The following is a 15,991-nucleotide window of genomic DNA, read 5'->3' on the forward strand; positions in this document are numbered from 1 at the left end:
TTGTGAACATTTATTTTAAAGTCTCATGTTTTAACTTAATTTTTTTTTTTGAAATTGCAGTCCTCCTCCATAATATGTATTTGATTTATTTAAATATTTAAAATTACTTACCAATGAAAACTGAATCTCACAACTCACTCCCTTCAAGTTTTCAGGGAAAAAATGGTATTCCAAAAAGATGCACTGTGGTTTTTTTCATTTTGTCATACTGCTGAGTCCTCCCAGAAGTGCTGGAACGTCCACCTGAGAAGCACTGGCATCGAGATTGGGCAGGTGTGAGGAAGGGACACTTAGGGGTGAGCTGAAGAACTGATGGGGGAGTGGCCGTTGGGTGCTGACTGAATTTACTTAGAAATCCTGGCTAGCAGAAAAAATACGTGAGTGCAGTGGCGTGTAAAGCAAATAGTGAGAATAAGAAAAAATAAGCTATAGACCAAGACGAAGAAAACAAGGGTAAAAGATTAATATTGAAGATGAGCGTGTCTGAAAGTGGATAGTCAGATATGTCATTAGTGACAGGAATCGCTAACAAGTAGCTAGACTCAAGGCAGTTGATGGGTCCTCCCTGTCCCTTACCACATGCCTGCTGGCACAGGGCATCATGCAGTATGCTGTGAAAAGAAAACTAAATGTCCTTTCCCTTGGGGTGCACACTATCTTAAGAGGAACAACATGACCCACATTTGGAGGCAGCTGACTTCCTAGAAGCAATGGCTAAGCACCCGTGGCTAAGACCAGGCACTTGGAAATAACGTCGCATCCTGTTTCTTGCAGGGACATCCCAGTAACCTGCATCACATCATGACCACAAACGTACAGATGTCTATCATCCGCAGCAACGCACCTGGGCCCCCTCTTCACATTGGAGCTTCTCATTTACCTCGAGGTAAAGGCTGCATGTTTTCTTCAGACTCTTGAAATGCAGTGACAGGTATACGTTTGGTAGAAGATACAGTAACACAAAGCATATCCAGAATGAGCTTTTTAAAGTTTCAAGACAGCAGAAATAAACTTAGATTAATGCATATTTTTAGTGTGGCCTAATAGGTGCTTATTGTAGTTGTATTGCAACACATATGTGTATGTGTGTAAACTCAGAGCAATTCACATTTTCTGTATGGACTAAAAATTGTCCTTTATACTGAAGAACTCCTGAAAGCTATGGTAGTGTAAATATGGGCTTCATTTTTAATAAATAAGTCACAAATGTTCATACTGAGTATTTTTGAAGTTTAGTGAAAATGCTTAGTCAAATCTTTTTATTCACATGGCAATAAGATGAATTTATTCTTACAGTTAAATGCTGGTAGGTTGTAAGGTGTTAAATTTAATGAGTTTTTTTCAATTACTTGATCAGAAATTGTTACCTTCTATTGGAGAGGATAAAAGTATTGTCGGCAAAATCAGGCTAATGAATACTCTCTCTCAATGTAACTTAGTGGTTCTCAGAGTGAGGTTCACAGGCTGCAGAGGGTTCTGTGTGAGGTCGAAACTAAGACGTGTGCCCTTTTGTCGGTGCTGATATTGGCACTGATGGTGCAAAGGCAGTGGTGGTTCAAGTGAGCTCTCACTGGTGGTTAAACTGCTGCAGCCTTGGCTTGAATCAGGGTAATAACAGCACCGTGCTGTGCTTCACTGCCACATACTTGCACTTAAAAAAAAAAAGGCCAGTTTCATTTAAGAACACCCTTGAAGAAGCAATACGGATTATCAATCTTACGAAATCTCAGCCCTTGAGCACACATTCTCTTAATTTTCTATATGATGAAATGGGAAGTATACACAAAGCACTTAAGCTGAATACTGACATACTGAGCTTATAGGGAATATAATTGTAGCTATTTAAATCATGAGCCCAGAAGCCATACTAATGAAAAAAATACTGTTTTTCCAGGTGCAGCAGCTGCTGCTGTGATGTCCAGTTCTAAAGTAACCACGGTCCTGAGGCCGACTTCCCAGTTGCCAAATGCTGCTGCAGCTCAGCCGGCAGTACAGCACATCATTCACCAGCCAATCCAGGCACGCCAGGGTTGTGGGTAGTCAGCCAGCAAACATTAAGCGCCTACTCTGAGTTATTCACTCTACTTGGCACTGTGCGAGTCCTTGAACCTCATGCGACTTTGGATCTAGTTGCCAAGATGTAAAGAAGGCTGAATTATATACAGTGTCATGTGATCTGCTGTAGGAATTTAGGAGAGAGGTAGTAAGGGAAGGCTTTTGTTTGGGATGGTGTGGCAGTGGGGATTCAGAGACGTGAAGGGCACGTGAAGGGGGGCAGCACTCTGAACAAGGCGAGGAAGAGAGTGGTGGTTGTACACAGTGTGGAGTAAAGACTAGTTAGAACTAAGGGATTCTAATTTGGATACGGGTGTGTGAACCCCTAAAGATTTTATGCACATTTTTATGCACATATGTATGCTTTTTGAGGAAGACGGCCCATGCCTTTCAACTTTTTTCAAGGAAATCTGTGGCCTCAGTACTACTGAAATATAACGTGATACCGTGTCTGTCTCTAAATTCGGGACTCTAAGATGAAGACTGTAAACTTGATTTTGTACACAGCAGAGAGCTGTTGCGTCTTTGGAATATACTGATATATGGTCAAAGAAATATCTTTGAAAGATAAATCTAGCTGAATTACGTACAGAAGGTAGAAGTTCCGTGCCTTTGGGGCCAGACTGGTAGCATGTATGAAATAGCTGGGTTTAAGATACTACGGAAGAGTGCTGCTGACTGGGACACGGGATAAGATATGTCTAGCCTAGAGCTTTCACATTAAACAAAATAAAAGACCTTGCTGGTAATAAAACACATTTGGAGACTGATTAGGGCCCCAGGGGTATAATGGTAGGAAGGGTTGGAGAAAGAGGAGAACCAAGGTCAAGAGCCCAGTAGTGAGGAAGACAGCACAGCAGTCCTCGTGTGAGAGGACAGGCTGTGAGAGCAGCGCCATGGAGACGAGGTCTGCAGGTGAGAAACAGATCAAGAATGGGCAGAGTTTGCTGAGTTAACCTGCACGTGGCAGGAGCAGGAAAGAAGGACTACTCAGGAGAGCTCAGATGACTGGAGAATCTGAGAGTGGGCAAGCGGGTGAAGCCCAGTGTGGAACTCGATTGTCAGGTAAAGATTTTACACACAGATGGAGGGGTAAGGCAAGTATATCCATATGGAAACATCTAGAAAACATCTGGGCACCCTGCACCTTCCACTGCCACGTGTTTGCCTTTTTTGCCCTCAGATGGCATGAGAGCCAGCATCCAGTTCTGAGTAGGCCCTCTGTGGAAAGCCTTAGGTTGTGTCGTCATGAAAAGTGTCTGCTCCAGGACCAGCGACAGCTCTGTGGGAACTGGAGCTGAAGGACTAGATTCCAGTCCATACTAATCGTAGGACAGAATTTTGAGTCTGGTCATATTCGAAAAGGAGGGGCTTGTGTACTCTCCAACCAGAATTGGATCTTTTGGGATAATTCTGGCCTTTGGCCTTCTAACAACCTATCTGAAAAGAGAACTCGGTAATGAGAATGGTGAGAATTTATTTTCATTTGGACACAAACACCCTTATTTCGAGGCCCAGTTTTCAAATTATACTTGCAGTGGTTTTCGGCATACTGTATTTTGCTTTTGCTTTCAATGAAATATGTTTTCCTCTTCTCTTGGTAGTCTCGTCCACCTGTGACCACCTCTAATACCATCCCTCCTGCAGTGGTAGCAACTGTGTCGGCCACCAGAGCTCAGTCTCCAGTCATTACTACAACGGCAGCCCATGCCACTGATTCCGCACTTAGGTATGTTTGGGGGTTTGAAGATCAGCCATCCTGCCATCCTCCCTTCTTCTCTCCCCTTTTCTTTTCCTTCCTTCATTCAACTCAATAAATATTTATTGAGTACTTTTTTTCTTTTTTTTAATGAGCTGTGTTGTGTTCTAGACACTGAGGATAAAGCAGTGAACAAATAAAAAGAAATTCTTGCCCTCATAGAGTTTCTGTTTGTAGAAACTGTGGCTGGAGACATACCATAAAAAAGTATAGTTTTTTAGGTGGCAGAGAGTGCTTTGGGGAAAAATTAGGGCGAATGGGATTTGGAGTGACAGGGTAGGTGGTACAGGGAGCTTACTGTGTCGTGTAAGGTGATCAGGAAGGGCTTTGTTGATCAGAATGCAGTTGAACAGAAAATGGAAAGATGTGAAATGAGCCATATGGTTGTCTGGGATAAGAGTGTTCTAGCCAGTGGGAACAGTAAGTGCAAAGGCCCTGAGTCAGGAATATGTTTACCGCATAAAGGGGCAGCAAGAGGCTAGTGGTAGGAGAGTGGCCAGAGATTACTTTAGGAGGTAGCGAGGTCCCCAGGTCATGCTGAGCCTTATGAACCACTCTGAGGATTTGGCCTGTGCTGGGAGGCAATGGGAAGCCTTAGCAGAGTTTGGAACAGAGCAGGGCCATGATCTGAAATAGCTGCATCAGCCTGGTCGCTGGAGAGAGTAGGCTGTGGGGAGGCAAAGTCGGAAGCAGGATGTTTCGAAGAGTATGGCAGGAATCCAGGAGAGATGGTCGCCGGAGGTGGAAAGATGTGGTTGGATTCTGAATAGAAGTTGGAAGATGGCGAAGAGGATTTCTGAGGAAGCGCGTACGGGGTTATTAGAGAGTGAGAGCAGTCAGGCCTGTGCCTGCGCTGGTTGGCTGTGCAGCTGGGAGAGTGGGGTTGCCCAAACTTGAGATGGGGAAGAATGGGAGGAGTAGGTTTGGGGAGGAATTCCAGACTCTGGTTTGGGGCACTTTAAAGGTTGTGCTGACTTCGGAGCACCCAAGTGGAGATGTTGAGAAAGCTTAAGGACTTTGCTGTTGCAGATGCCTCCACAGAAGAGTTCGGGAGGAGATGATTTAGGAAGGCACTGTAGATGAGGAGGAGGTTTATGAGAGAAAATGGCTCCCGGTTGAGAGGGCTGTCGAGGGAAGCAGTGTTCTCAAGGGAGAACCAAGATTCATTAGGGCAGGAAGATAGTGGATATATTCACACAAGAGGTTGAGGATACAGGAGATTTTGCTAAAGATGGATTGTGAGTCCAGAGGGTAGAGTAGAAAGGTTCGGTGTTTGAGAAGTGAAGCCAGTACAATTAAGAGATTTACAGAGCCATACAGGGAGAGAGTCTTGTCAATGAGGGATGGTCTGTGATGCCTCTTGTGAGTGAGACAATCAGGGATGAAGACATCAGGGTATTTGTTCTCACGACCCCCAAGCATGTTGTGCTGGTAAAGCTATGGAAGGTGGGGAAAGCAGTGGCATGAGAGTCTTGCCAGGAGCGTGCAGTGTTCCAGTGGTCTTTCTTGATTCTTGCCATCGATTACGTGGGTGCCAGGGAAAGAGCCTTCGGCAATATGAACAAGAAGTGATTCACTGGACAAAAGAAGGGATAGGGCATGGAGAACAAAGCTGTCGGGAACTGGAGGCCATCCGGAAGACTTGTCTACCAGTTGGAAGCAGTCTGAGATGCCTCCTTGGTTTCTTCCTGGCTTGGCCAAGTAATTGAGAAGGAAACAAGGGAAAGAAAGCAGATTTATTTATTTATTTTTGGCTGCATTGGGTCTTTGTCGCTGTGCGCGGGCTTTTCTCTAGTTGCAGCGAGCAGGGGCTACTCGTTGCGGTGGCTTCTGTTGTTGCAGAGCACAGGCTCTAGGCCCGCGCGTTCAGTAGTTGCAGCATGCAGGCTCTAGAGCGCAAGCTCAGTAGTTGTGGCGCACAGGCGTAGTTGCTCCGCGGCATGTGGTATCTTCCCGTACTAAGGATCGAACCCTTGTCCCCTGCATTGGCAGAGGGATTCTTAACCACTGCGCCACCAGGGAAGCCCCAAAAGCAGATTTTAAGGAGGTTAAGTTTTGTGATACTGAGTGTATGTGTGGCAACAGGTAGTTTGAAGAGATGTCTGTGCTTGAGAAGTCATTAACGTGGGCTACAGTTAATGCTCTAGGTTTCCGAGTCTACCCAGCGGGAATAAATATAATGAGAAGAGGGCCCCGAACAGAGCTCTGAAGAAAATAACACTTACATGCAGAGTAGTGCCTAGGACTTAACTTTAACCACTAGCTCTGTCATTTACTAGCTGTGTGCCATTAGGCAAGTGTTTTTAACTTCCCTGATCCTTAGTCCCCTCTTCAATAAAATGAAGACACTTTACTTCTCGATAATTGAATATATTGCCTGAGGTACAAAGAGACAACAGCCCAACATAAAATAGACTGTATTATTCATGTTAACTTTATAGTACCTTCAAAAAATTAATATAGTCAGATGGTATGATGAAATTCAAAAGGTATAAATGTGTATACAGTGAAAACTAGGGTTAGATTTTTTTTTTAACCATGTTTGTTGAATTATTTATCTTTTCCAGTGTATTGTTTTTACTAAAAGGATATTGAATTTTGTCAGATATATTTTTAGCATATAACTATGTTTTCACTCCCGTAACAAATATTACTGTGTGCCTTGTCTGTGCCAGTCACTGCTCTAGGCACTGGAAATATACTAGGGAATTAAACAGACAATAACCCTAATGATCAGATGATTTTTCTACTTAAATTATCTATAACTGTGATAAATTCCTAATGTCTGACTTCCTAGCTAATGGATGTACTGATGGGCATTTTGGCGTATGTTGCATGTTTGTGACGGTGTGCCTTCAAGGTATATTCCTAGAAGTGGGAGTGCTAGGTGAAAGAGTAGATGTCTCAATTTCCTCACCTAGAAAATGGTGGTAATATTGCCTTCCTTGATATGGAAGTTGATATATAAATATTAATGTGTAAATATGTATATATTAATACTAGTATATAAAGCACTTAATACATGCCTGACATGTAATGGTCATTAATACTTGTTATGTATTAACACTTGTTATTTTTCATTAGAGTAAATGAAAATCAAAGACTAGTATAGTCTATGCTTTCAGAAACACTTCACATATCTAAAGACTTAATAGAAATACTCTTTTGGGGGTATATTTTTGTATGAGCTGGACCTCTTAAAATATGAGAACGTTTAAGTTTGAATTTAGGAGATCCTTTCCGGGTGATTCTGTTGGCATTCTTCTTTGTTACAGGTATCTTCAGAATTGTTCCCATAATTAGATTCCTCCATCCTAAAATTTGTGATTATTTTAATTATGTATACACGTATCTCTCTGAATGCATTTCATTGTAAATGCTGGGAGTGGGCAGCTTTCGCTGTACTCTGGTGACCTAAGTCATCAACTATTAAAAGTCCAGTCTTCAGGGCTTCTCTGGTGGTGCAGTGGTTGAGAGTCCGCCTGCCGATGCAGGGGACACGGGTTCGTGCCCCGGTACGGAAAGATCCCACATGCCGCGGAGCGGCTGGGCCTGTGCGTTCAGAGCCTGTGCTCCGCAACGGGAGAGGCCACAACAGTGAGAGGCCCGCGTATCGCAAAATAAATAAATAAATAAAAAAGTCCAGTCTTCAATAGTAGGCTTTCTCCTCAGTAAGTTCCACCAAGTGTCATAGTTGCACCTATGACCAGGCTTTGAACTTGAATAATATGCCATTTAGTTCTCTTTCTATAGGGAGAAAGCCATCCTTTATTCAGTTTGTAAGTTTTATTCACTAATATCCGACCAGGTCTGATCTTAAAGCATTTTGAGAGAGGATCCCTGTGATGAAACCATTGGTTAGTTTGGATATGTCAGGTCCCAATCACATTTCACCCTTACGGCTCAACTTTTCATGTTTTCTTCTTCCTAATTTATAATCACATGGTTCCAAAATACAAAAACATAAAAAGGTATTCAGTAGGGAGTATCACACCTCTGTCGCACATCTACCAAGTTCCTGTGTTCCTTTCCCTTTGCCTTTGTAAAGTAACATGTTTATAGCTTTCGGGGTATCCTTCCAGTGTTTCTTAAATACAGTCGAATTCACATGCAATTCTTAACTTTTATCCTTTTTACCCCCCAAATTGTTTAATTCATAGATTCCTAAGCTGCCCTTTTACTGCAGCCAGCAGTGTGTCAGTCTCATGATTCATATGTTCCTCTTTGGGTTTTATTCATATAACAACATATGTTGAAAGCTTTCCATTTCAGTACATGGAGTTTCATTGTTCTTTTAGCAGCAATATGATGACCCATCATGTAAATGGATTTGAGGTTCTTTTCTGTACTTCACTATCATAAAATTGCAGTGAATAACTTTATGCTCTTGTCATTATGCATGTGTGCAAGAATATCTGTAGGATAAATTCCCGAAACTAATCAGACGGTATATGTGATTGTAATTCTGATACTATGTCTTATTGCTTTCCATAGGGTTTACCAATTTATACTTCCTCCAGAATATTTTAAAGTGCCTGTTCCCTTACAGCTTGAACAACAGAGTGCCCTGGATTTTTGCCAATCTGATAGGTGAACAATGATAAATCAGTGTCTTTTAAATTATATTTCTCTTCCTCTGATTAAGACTTAGTCTTTTCCCTTTGTTAAGGGGCCATTTGTGTTTTCTTTTTAGCAAACTTTTTAGCAAACTGACTATTCATATCCTTTTTCTATTGGGCTGTTATTTTTCTCATCAATTTCTAGGAGCTCTTCATATATTAAGATTACACTTTCACCTATGAGTCTTTTTACTTTGCTTGTAGTATGTTTTACTGTGTTAGGAGGTTTACTTATTGGTTTACCGAGTCAAATTTCTTGATTTTTTTTATAGCTTTTGGATTTTGCAAGCTTTTAATTGTTAGAAAGCTCTCCCCGACTCCAAGGCTATTAATTCTATCTTTTCTTCATGTACTTTTTTATTTTCCATTAAACCTTTCATCATTTTCATATTTATCCTGGTGTACTATGTGAAGTATGGATCTAATTTTATTTTTTCCAAATGGCTGTGTAGTCTTCCTAGCATCATTTATTAAATAGACCATTCTCTCCCCTCTGTTTGAGATGTCAACTTTGATATACTGTCAAGTTTTCTTACCATTTTTGCAGTTTCAGTAGCATGCCTGCCAGTTAATTTGACATGCTGTCTATGTTGATATCCCTTTCAGTTTTGAGGCAGTCATAACTATAACTTTATCTTCTGGTAAGGGATGATATAGAATTGGGGGAAGGAAGTCAGTGCTTCAAGGTCACAGGTTAAGCTTCCGTTAGTCAAGGTTTTCTGTAATATTACCTCAACAGTTAGAACCTTAGTGTCTATTTTCAGCTTTGTCCACAGAGTGAAACGTGTTCATTATAGTAATGCTTACTTGAGATGGTCAGAGAGTGTTGATTAATTATATCGAGGATACTCAGTATGACTAAAGATTAATTTATTTGGTTCATGGTACATGTTGATACCTTTTAAAATGAGGCTTACGGCAGTTTCAGGGGAGAAACTCGATGGGCAGTTAACTTCATTGGTTCACCTGTGGACTTCACAGACCTGTGAAAAATAAAACTCTGACTGTGATCCAGCCCCAGACAGTAAGTGGCCTTGACTGCCTGCATTGCGTCTGGAGACAAGTCATAGATCGTAATGTGTTTTCTGTCTTCCCAGTCGGCCAACTCTGTCTCTCCAGCATCCACCGTCTGCAGCAATTAGTATTCAGCGCCCTGCCCAGTCACGGGATGTGACAACAAGAATCACACTGCCATCTCACCCAGCGCTAGGGACGCCAAAACAGCAGCTCCATACCATGGCTCAGGTAAAACCAGAGATGAAGAGCCGTCTGTATACTCTGTGGGTTAAAACCAGAATTGTGCAGAACTTGCTAAAAGCCTGGCAATATCGAAAGCAGTGATTGTGTTTAAACGGGATTGGGTGGGAGATGTTCTTGTTTCTAATTGTGTTGTGGGGTGTTCTCCCCTCCAGAAAACGATCTTCAGTACTGGCACACCAGTGGCTGCAGCAACGGTAGCACCTATTTTGGCAACCAACACCATTCCTTCCGCAACCACGGCTGGTAAGTCGGCAGCCCTTCTCTTCCTGCCAGGGAAGAAGGAGACATAAGGCGTGGGTTCATTTTTTATTTCTCAGCTTCAGGCAGAGAACAAGAATTAGGTTAGAAAAATTCTCTTACTTTTTCCCAAGAGCTTTTCTTGGGTTTTTGAGAATCTGTAATGTGTGCAGAGAGGCCATTGTTGAAGAATTTCCCTTTTTCTCCTGTTCCAGGATCGGTGTCACACACACAAGCTCCCACGAGTACAATTGTTACCATGACAATGCCCTCACATTCATCCCATGCTACGGCAGTGACCACCTCAAACATCCCGGTTGGTAAGTGGCGTGCAGCCTGCAGACAGAAGCTTACGAGGAATTTTTCAGCCCTGCTAACCAGGTCTTCATATAGCTGGCTAGTGTTGATTTTTTTTTTAATTGTTAATTTTCAAAGCAACGCTGACTTTAACTTGAAGTATTATTTCGTATACAGATTTGGCATTTTGATGGTAGGGGGAGAAAAAAGATAACCGTCTCTGAGAGCTCAAAGTAAACTACTTTAACTCCACTCTTGACTTCCTCATCAACCTTTACCTTTTCTATGTTTACCTTTTAAAAAAGTAAATTAACTTTACTGATAGAAGTTTGACAAGAACAACAGGAAAAGCAAGAAAGAAGCAAAGATCTAGAGTGAAGAGACCTTGTACACTGACAGATTGTTCAGGAAAAATCTCTGGGTGATGCAACAGTGGGAAGAATGCTAACCCTCGAGTCACTTCCCTGAGGTTCTTATCTGGGTGCCACCCAAGGTACTTCATGACCATCCTAAAATTCCTTCCAGGCTTTGTTTATTCCGCTTTTAAATATGTGTATATTTTCAGTATTAAAACATCTTTGAAAAGTTTCTGGCAGCCAAACCTTAGTGATAAAGAGCAGGGATTGGTGAGCTTTTTCCATAGAGCAGGATCGTAAATGCTTTAGGTTCTGCAGGCCTCATGGGTGTGTGCAGCTACCTAGCTGTGGACAATATGTAAACAAATGGGTGTGTCTGTGTTTCAGTTCGATTTTTTTATGGATGCAGAAATTTGAATTTCATGTCATTTTCAGGTGTCACAAAATAGTCTTCTTTTGATCCCCCCCCCCCCCCCATTGTGTGAACCCATTGTTAGCTCATGGGCCAAAACAGGCATCAGCAAGGTTTGGCCAGAAAGTTGTCGACGCCTATCGTCAGAGCTGATAGCTCACTGTCACAGCTTCCAAAGCAGAGGCTGTGGCCTATGAGGCATAACACTTCCTTCTTTAACCCGCAAGTCACAGGTTTTAGTTTCTAGTGTTACCTGTGCCTCACTGTTACCTGTAACAGTGAGTGTACCATCTTACTCCTTCACTCCCAGAGATGTGGCACAGCTGCCATATTTTTAATCTGCTGTACTTTTAGAAGTAAGGCTGCCTTTTGTGAGAGGACGCACTGACATACTCGACGGTCAGAAATCTGGTGACCAGACACAGAAGTGTCTCCCCTACCTGCTGTGTCCCAGCACTGGGGTGGTCCCTCCCTCCCTGCCTCCTTCCTTTGCATGTGTGACAGGCTGCAGCTTCCACAGCCCTCCTAGCAAACTTTGAGGGCACTTTTCCAGAGTAACGGTAGGACCCAGGAAACCCTTGCTCCTGTTTTAAATAACTGGGCCATTCCAGCCCTTAAATTGGTACTCAACCCCACAGACAGCTTTTAGCAGAGAAAATAACTGCGGTCTTTCTTACGTTACTGCTCTCTCCAGCTTGGCATTGGAGAAACCAAACTTCTGTCACACCCTCTGAATTTAATCTCACTTCTGTGAAGTCTGGCGGTGGGGGTAGAGGTTCAGCATTACGGCACTTTCGTTGAAAAAGATCATTGATTGTTCCGTACTGTCATTTCAGGCTGTTTTCTGGCTATACCTAACAGTGTCATCAGTTATCCACAGCACTGTCAAGTCAGAGTCAAGCCCCTTCTTTTCATTTTTGTAGTCGAGAGTCTCACTAGGGAATGTGGAGCTATGAAGAAAATCAGACCATTAAAGAGGGGCAACGTACCCTGGGGGGCTGTCTGGTTGTGTCTTGAACCCTCTCTGTGGAGAATTACTTAGAGATCGGTTCCTGTTAATGTCACTGTGTCTTCCCAAGAGTAACACTGTGGAAGTAAACTCACTGAAAGTAGCAGGAGACAAATAATGTTCATTCATTTGGCGAAAACTACCAACTTCTTACCTGTCCGAAGTTACTGTATTGCTGTGTTCTCTAACTCCCCAGCTCATTTATCTTTGCATTTTTACCATTTACTAAATTCTAGATATGAAGATCATTTGACAGAAGTGTCCAAACAGATTTAAACATCTGCTACTTAGTGTGATTGCTTTTGTCGAAGTTCCATCAGGTTTATGCTCTAGTTTTGGACACGCCGCCGGGATGGCAGCGAGGAGCCTGCTGCTCTGGCTTGCTGGCCCCGAGAGGTGGATTTAGGGGGATGTTCCTAGAAGCTGCCGAAACCATTTGTTTCGGGGCTCCTCCCTGTTTCTCCCCGGCTCGACACTGGCTGCCAACGTATGCTTTCCTTGGTAGAACGGAAAGATGCCTCTGGAAGAGCTGCTGAGCTACAAGACCAACCGTGTGGATTAAAGGTTCTTGGCGCCCCAGCCAGGCACCAGGGCGGTGTCCCTGAGGTGGGAGAACCAACCTCAAGACACTAGTCCACAAGAGACCTCCAAGCTCCACGTAATATCAGATGGCGAAAATCTCCCAGAGACCTCCATCTCAACACCAAGACCCAGCTTCACTCAAGGACCAGCAAAGAACAGTGCTGGACACCCTATCCCCAACAAAGAGCAAGACAGGTCTACAGCCCCATCCATTAGCAGAGAGACTGCCTAAAATCATAATAAGGTTACCAACATCCCCAAACACACCACCAGACGAGGACCTGCCCACCAGAAGGACAACATCCAGCCTCATCCACCAGAACAGAGGCACTAGTCCCCACAACCAGGAAACCTATTCAACCCACTAAACCAACCTTAGCCACTGGGGACAGCCACCAAAAACAACGGTAACTACAAACCTGCAGCCTGTAAAAAGGAGACCCCAAACACAGTAAAATAAGCAAAATGAGAAGACAGAAAAACACACAGCATATGAAGGAGCAAGATAAAAACACATCAGACCTAACAAATGAAGAGGAAATAGGCAGTCTACCTGAAAAAGAATTCAGAATAATGACAGTAAAGATTATCTAAAACCTTGGAAATAGGATAGACAAATTGCAAGGAACAGTTAACAAGGACCTAGAAGAAATAAAGAGGAAGCAAGCAACGATGAGCAACACAATAAATGAAATTAAAAATACTCTAGATGGGATCAATAGCAGAATAACTGAGGCAGAAGGACGGATAAGTGACCTGGAAGATAAAATAGTGGAAATAACTACTGCAGAGCAGAAGAAAGAAAAAAGAATGAAAAGAACTGAGGACAGTCTCAGAGACCTCTGGGACAACATTAAACGCACCAACATTCGAATTATAGGGGTCCCAGAAGAAGAAGAGAAAAAGAAAGGGACTGAGAAAATATTTGAAGAGATTATAGTTGAAAACTTCCCTAATATAGGAAAGGAAATAGTCAATCAAGTCCAGGAAGCACAGAGAGTTCCATACAGGATAAACCCAACGAGAAACACGCCACGACACATAATAATCAAACTGTCAAAAATTAAATACAAAGAAAACATATTAAAAGCAGCAAGGGAAAAACAACAAATAACACACAAGGGAATCCCCATAAGATTAACATCTGATCTTTCAGCAGAAACTCTACAAGCCAGAAGGGAGTGGCAGGACATATTTAAAGTGATGAAGGAAAAAAACCTACAACCAAGATTACTCTACCCAGCAAGGATCTCATTCAGATTTGATGGAGAAATTAAAACCTTTACAGACAAGCAAAAACTGAGAGAGTTCAGCACCACCAAACCAGCTCTACAACAAATCCTAAAGGAACTTCTCTAGGCAGGAAACACAAGAGAAGGAAAAGACCTACAAGAACAACCCGAAACAAGTAAATGGTAATAGGAACATACATATCGATAATTACCTTAAATGTAAATGGATTAAATGCTCCCACCAAAAGACACAGACTGGCTGAATGGATACAAAAACAAGACCCATATATATGCTGTCTACAAGAGACCCACTTCAGACCTAGGGACACATACAGACTGAAAGTAAGGGGATGGAAAAAGATATTCCATGCAAATGGAAATCAGAAGAAAGCTGGAGTAGCAATTCTCATATCAGACAAAATAGACTTTAAAATAAAGACTATTACAAGAGACAAAGAAGGACACTACATAATGATCAAGGGATCGATCCATGAAGAAGATATAACAATTGTAAATATTTATGCACCCAACATAGGAGCACCTCAATACCTAAGGCAAATACTAACAGCCTTAAAAGGGGAAATCGACAGCAACACAATTATAATGGGGGACTTTAACACCCCACTTTCACCAATGGACAGATCATCCAAAATGAAAATAAATAAGGAAACACAAGCTTTAAATGATACAATACACAAGATGGACTTAATTGATATTTATAGGACATTCCATCCAAAAACAACAGAATACACATTTTTCTCAAGTGCTCATGGAACATTCTCCAGGATTGATCATATATTGGGTCACAAATCTAGCCTTGGCAAATTTAAGAAAATTGAAATCGTATCAAGTATCTTTTCCGACCACAACGCTATGAGACTAAATATCAATTATAGGAAAAGATCTGTAAAAAATACAAACACATGGAGGCTAAACAATACACTACTTATGCTCTAGTTTTGTTTTCCTCTTGTGTAGTAACCCAGATATTTGTTACATCATAATGGAATCCCTGTACAGAAGATGGGCCTCAGTTGAGAAGGGAAACCTGATATTAACCCTAGAGCATTGATTTTCAAGTTGAGGGCATAAGAGCTATATTAAAATCACCTAAGTGGCTTTTTCTAAGTGTCACTTGCTTTCTCCAGGTGAGATTAGATATTGAATTCAGCCATTGTTATTAATAGGAATGTGTTGGATCAGGGGAAAAGCCTGATAACCCCAAGCAGAGGGTTTTCACCTGCAGTGAATGCCCATTTCCAATAGAATGCCACCATTATTTTCTCCACACATGACAGTGGTCTCAGAATTATAAAAAGCAGAATCAGATGACCCCAGCCTACAGAAAACAGGGATTATCTTTGAAAATAGCCCCAACTTATGATTTCTGCATTATGTTTTTCCTGAAGTTTTTTTTTTCTTTAATAGTTGAGGATGTATGGCCCTTTTAATTAGGAAAAAGTAAAGGTATGATTCATGTGTGTGTGTCGTTACCATCTGATGTTAGCTACTCTTCCAAACACAGCTGCTTTTTTTATTGGAAGCATAATTTTCTCCTACCTTTTATGGGCACAGTGAAAACACAGGCTTAGTCACTTTCCCCTCAGCACCCTCTCAACTGATTACTGATGGAAAATACATCATGCCAGCTTCTCTCTGCATTAGCCAGCAGAGGCCATCCTCGCTGGTCAGACTGGGCATCTCACCCATCATCCTGCAGAAACTTCTCCAGCTGCCTCCCTCAGAAAATATCTGGGCCCGGGGGTGGGGCGGGGTTGCTGCTTACCTTTGGTGTTCAGTGTGCTGCACCTGGGTAACGTGGTGGTATCAACCCAGTCTGTAGTGTTTGCGTGCCCGCCATCGGTACGACTTGGGTCTTTACAGATAGAATTAAATTTGAAAACTGTATGATCATTTTGATTTTGCCATAAGATATTATGCAAAGTCACAGGACACTCAAAAGACTTTAGAAATTAAGTGATTTTCTAGAGAAGGCCTCCTCATAAATGAGGAACCTAAGACTTGGAAATTAAAATGACCTTCTCATTACTTATTAGCTACATTATTACTAATTAGTTATGGGTCCCTGAGAAGAATCTAAGGTGTTTGCCATTTCTGTATTCAAATTTTTGTTGATTTTTGTTTGTTTGTTTTTAAGTTTTCTCCTTTTAAA

At 42.0% G+C, this 15,991-nt stretch overlaps 1 protein-coding gene across 13 annotated transcripts in view; it reads left to right on the plus strand.

The window, feature by feature from the left end:
• SAP130 (Sin3A associated protein 130) overlaps positions 1-15,991 on the plus strand; it is a 76,198-nt gene that overhangs the window by 11,131 nt on the left and 49,076 nt on the right. For all 13 annotated transcript variants that reach the window (XM_059052604.2, XM_059052603.2, XM_067025785.1 and 10 more), the window contains 6 exons: positions 775-886; positions 1,895-2,019; positions 3,660-3,784; positions 9,531-9,678; positions 9,846-9,936; positions 10,146-10,250. In XM_059052604.2, the coding sequence (XP_058908587.1) occupies positions 775-886; positions 1,895-2,019; positions 3,660-3,784; positions 9,531-9,678; positions 9,846-9,936; positions 10,146-10,250 (706 nt within the window). The remainder of the gene's footprint in view (positions 1-774; positions 887-1,894; positions 2,020-3,659; positions 3,785-9,530; positions 9,679-9,845; positions 9,937-10,145; positions 10,251-15,991) is intronic.

This window comes from Kogia breviceps, chromosome 2 (genome assembly GCF_026419965.1).
Source record: "Kogia breviceps isolate mKogBre1 chromosome 2, mKogBre1 haplotype 1, whole genome shotgun sequence".
NCBI lineage: Eukaryota > Metazoa > Chordata > Mammalia > Artiodactyla > Physeteridae > Kogia > Kogia breviceps.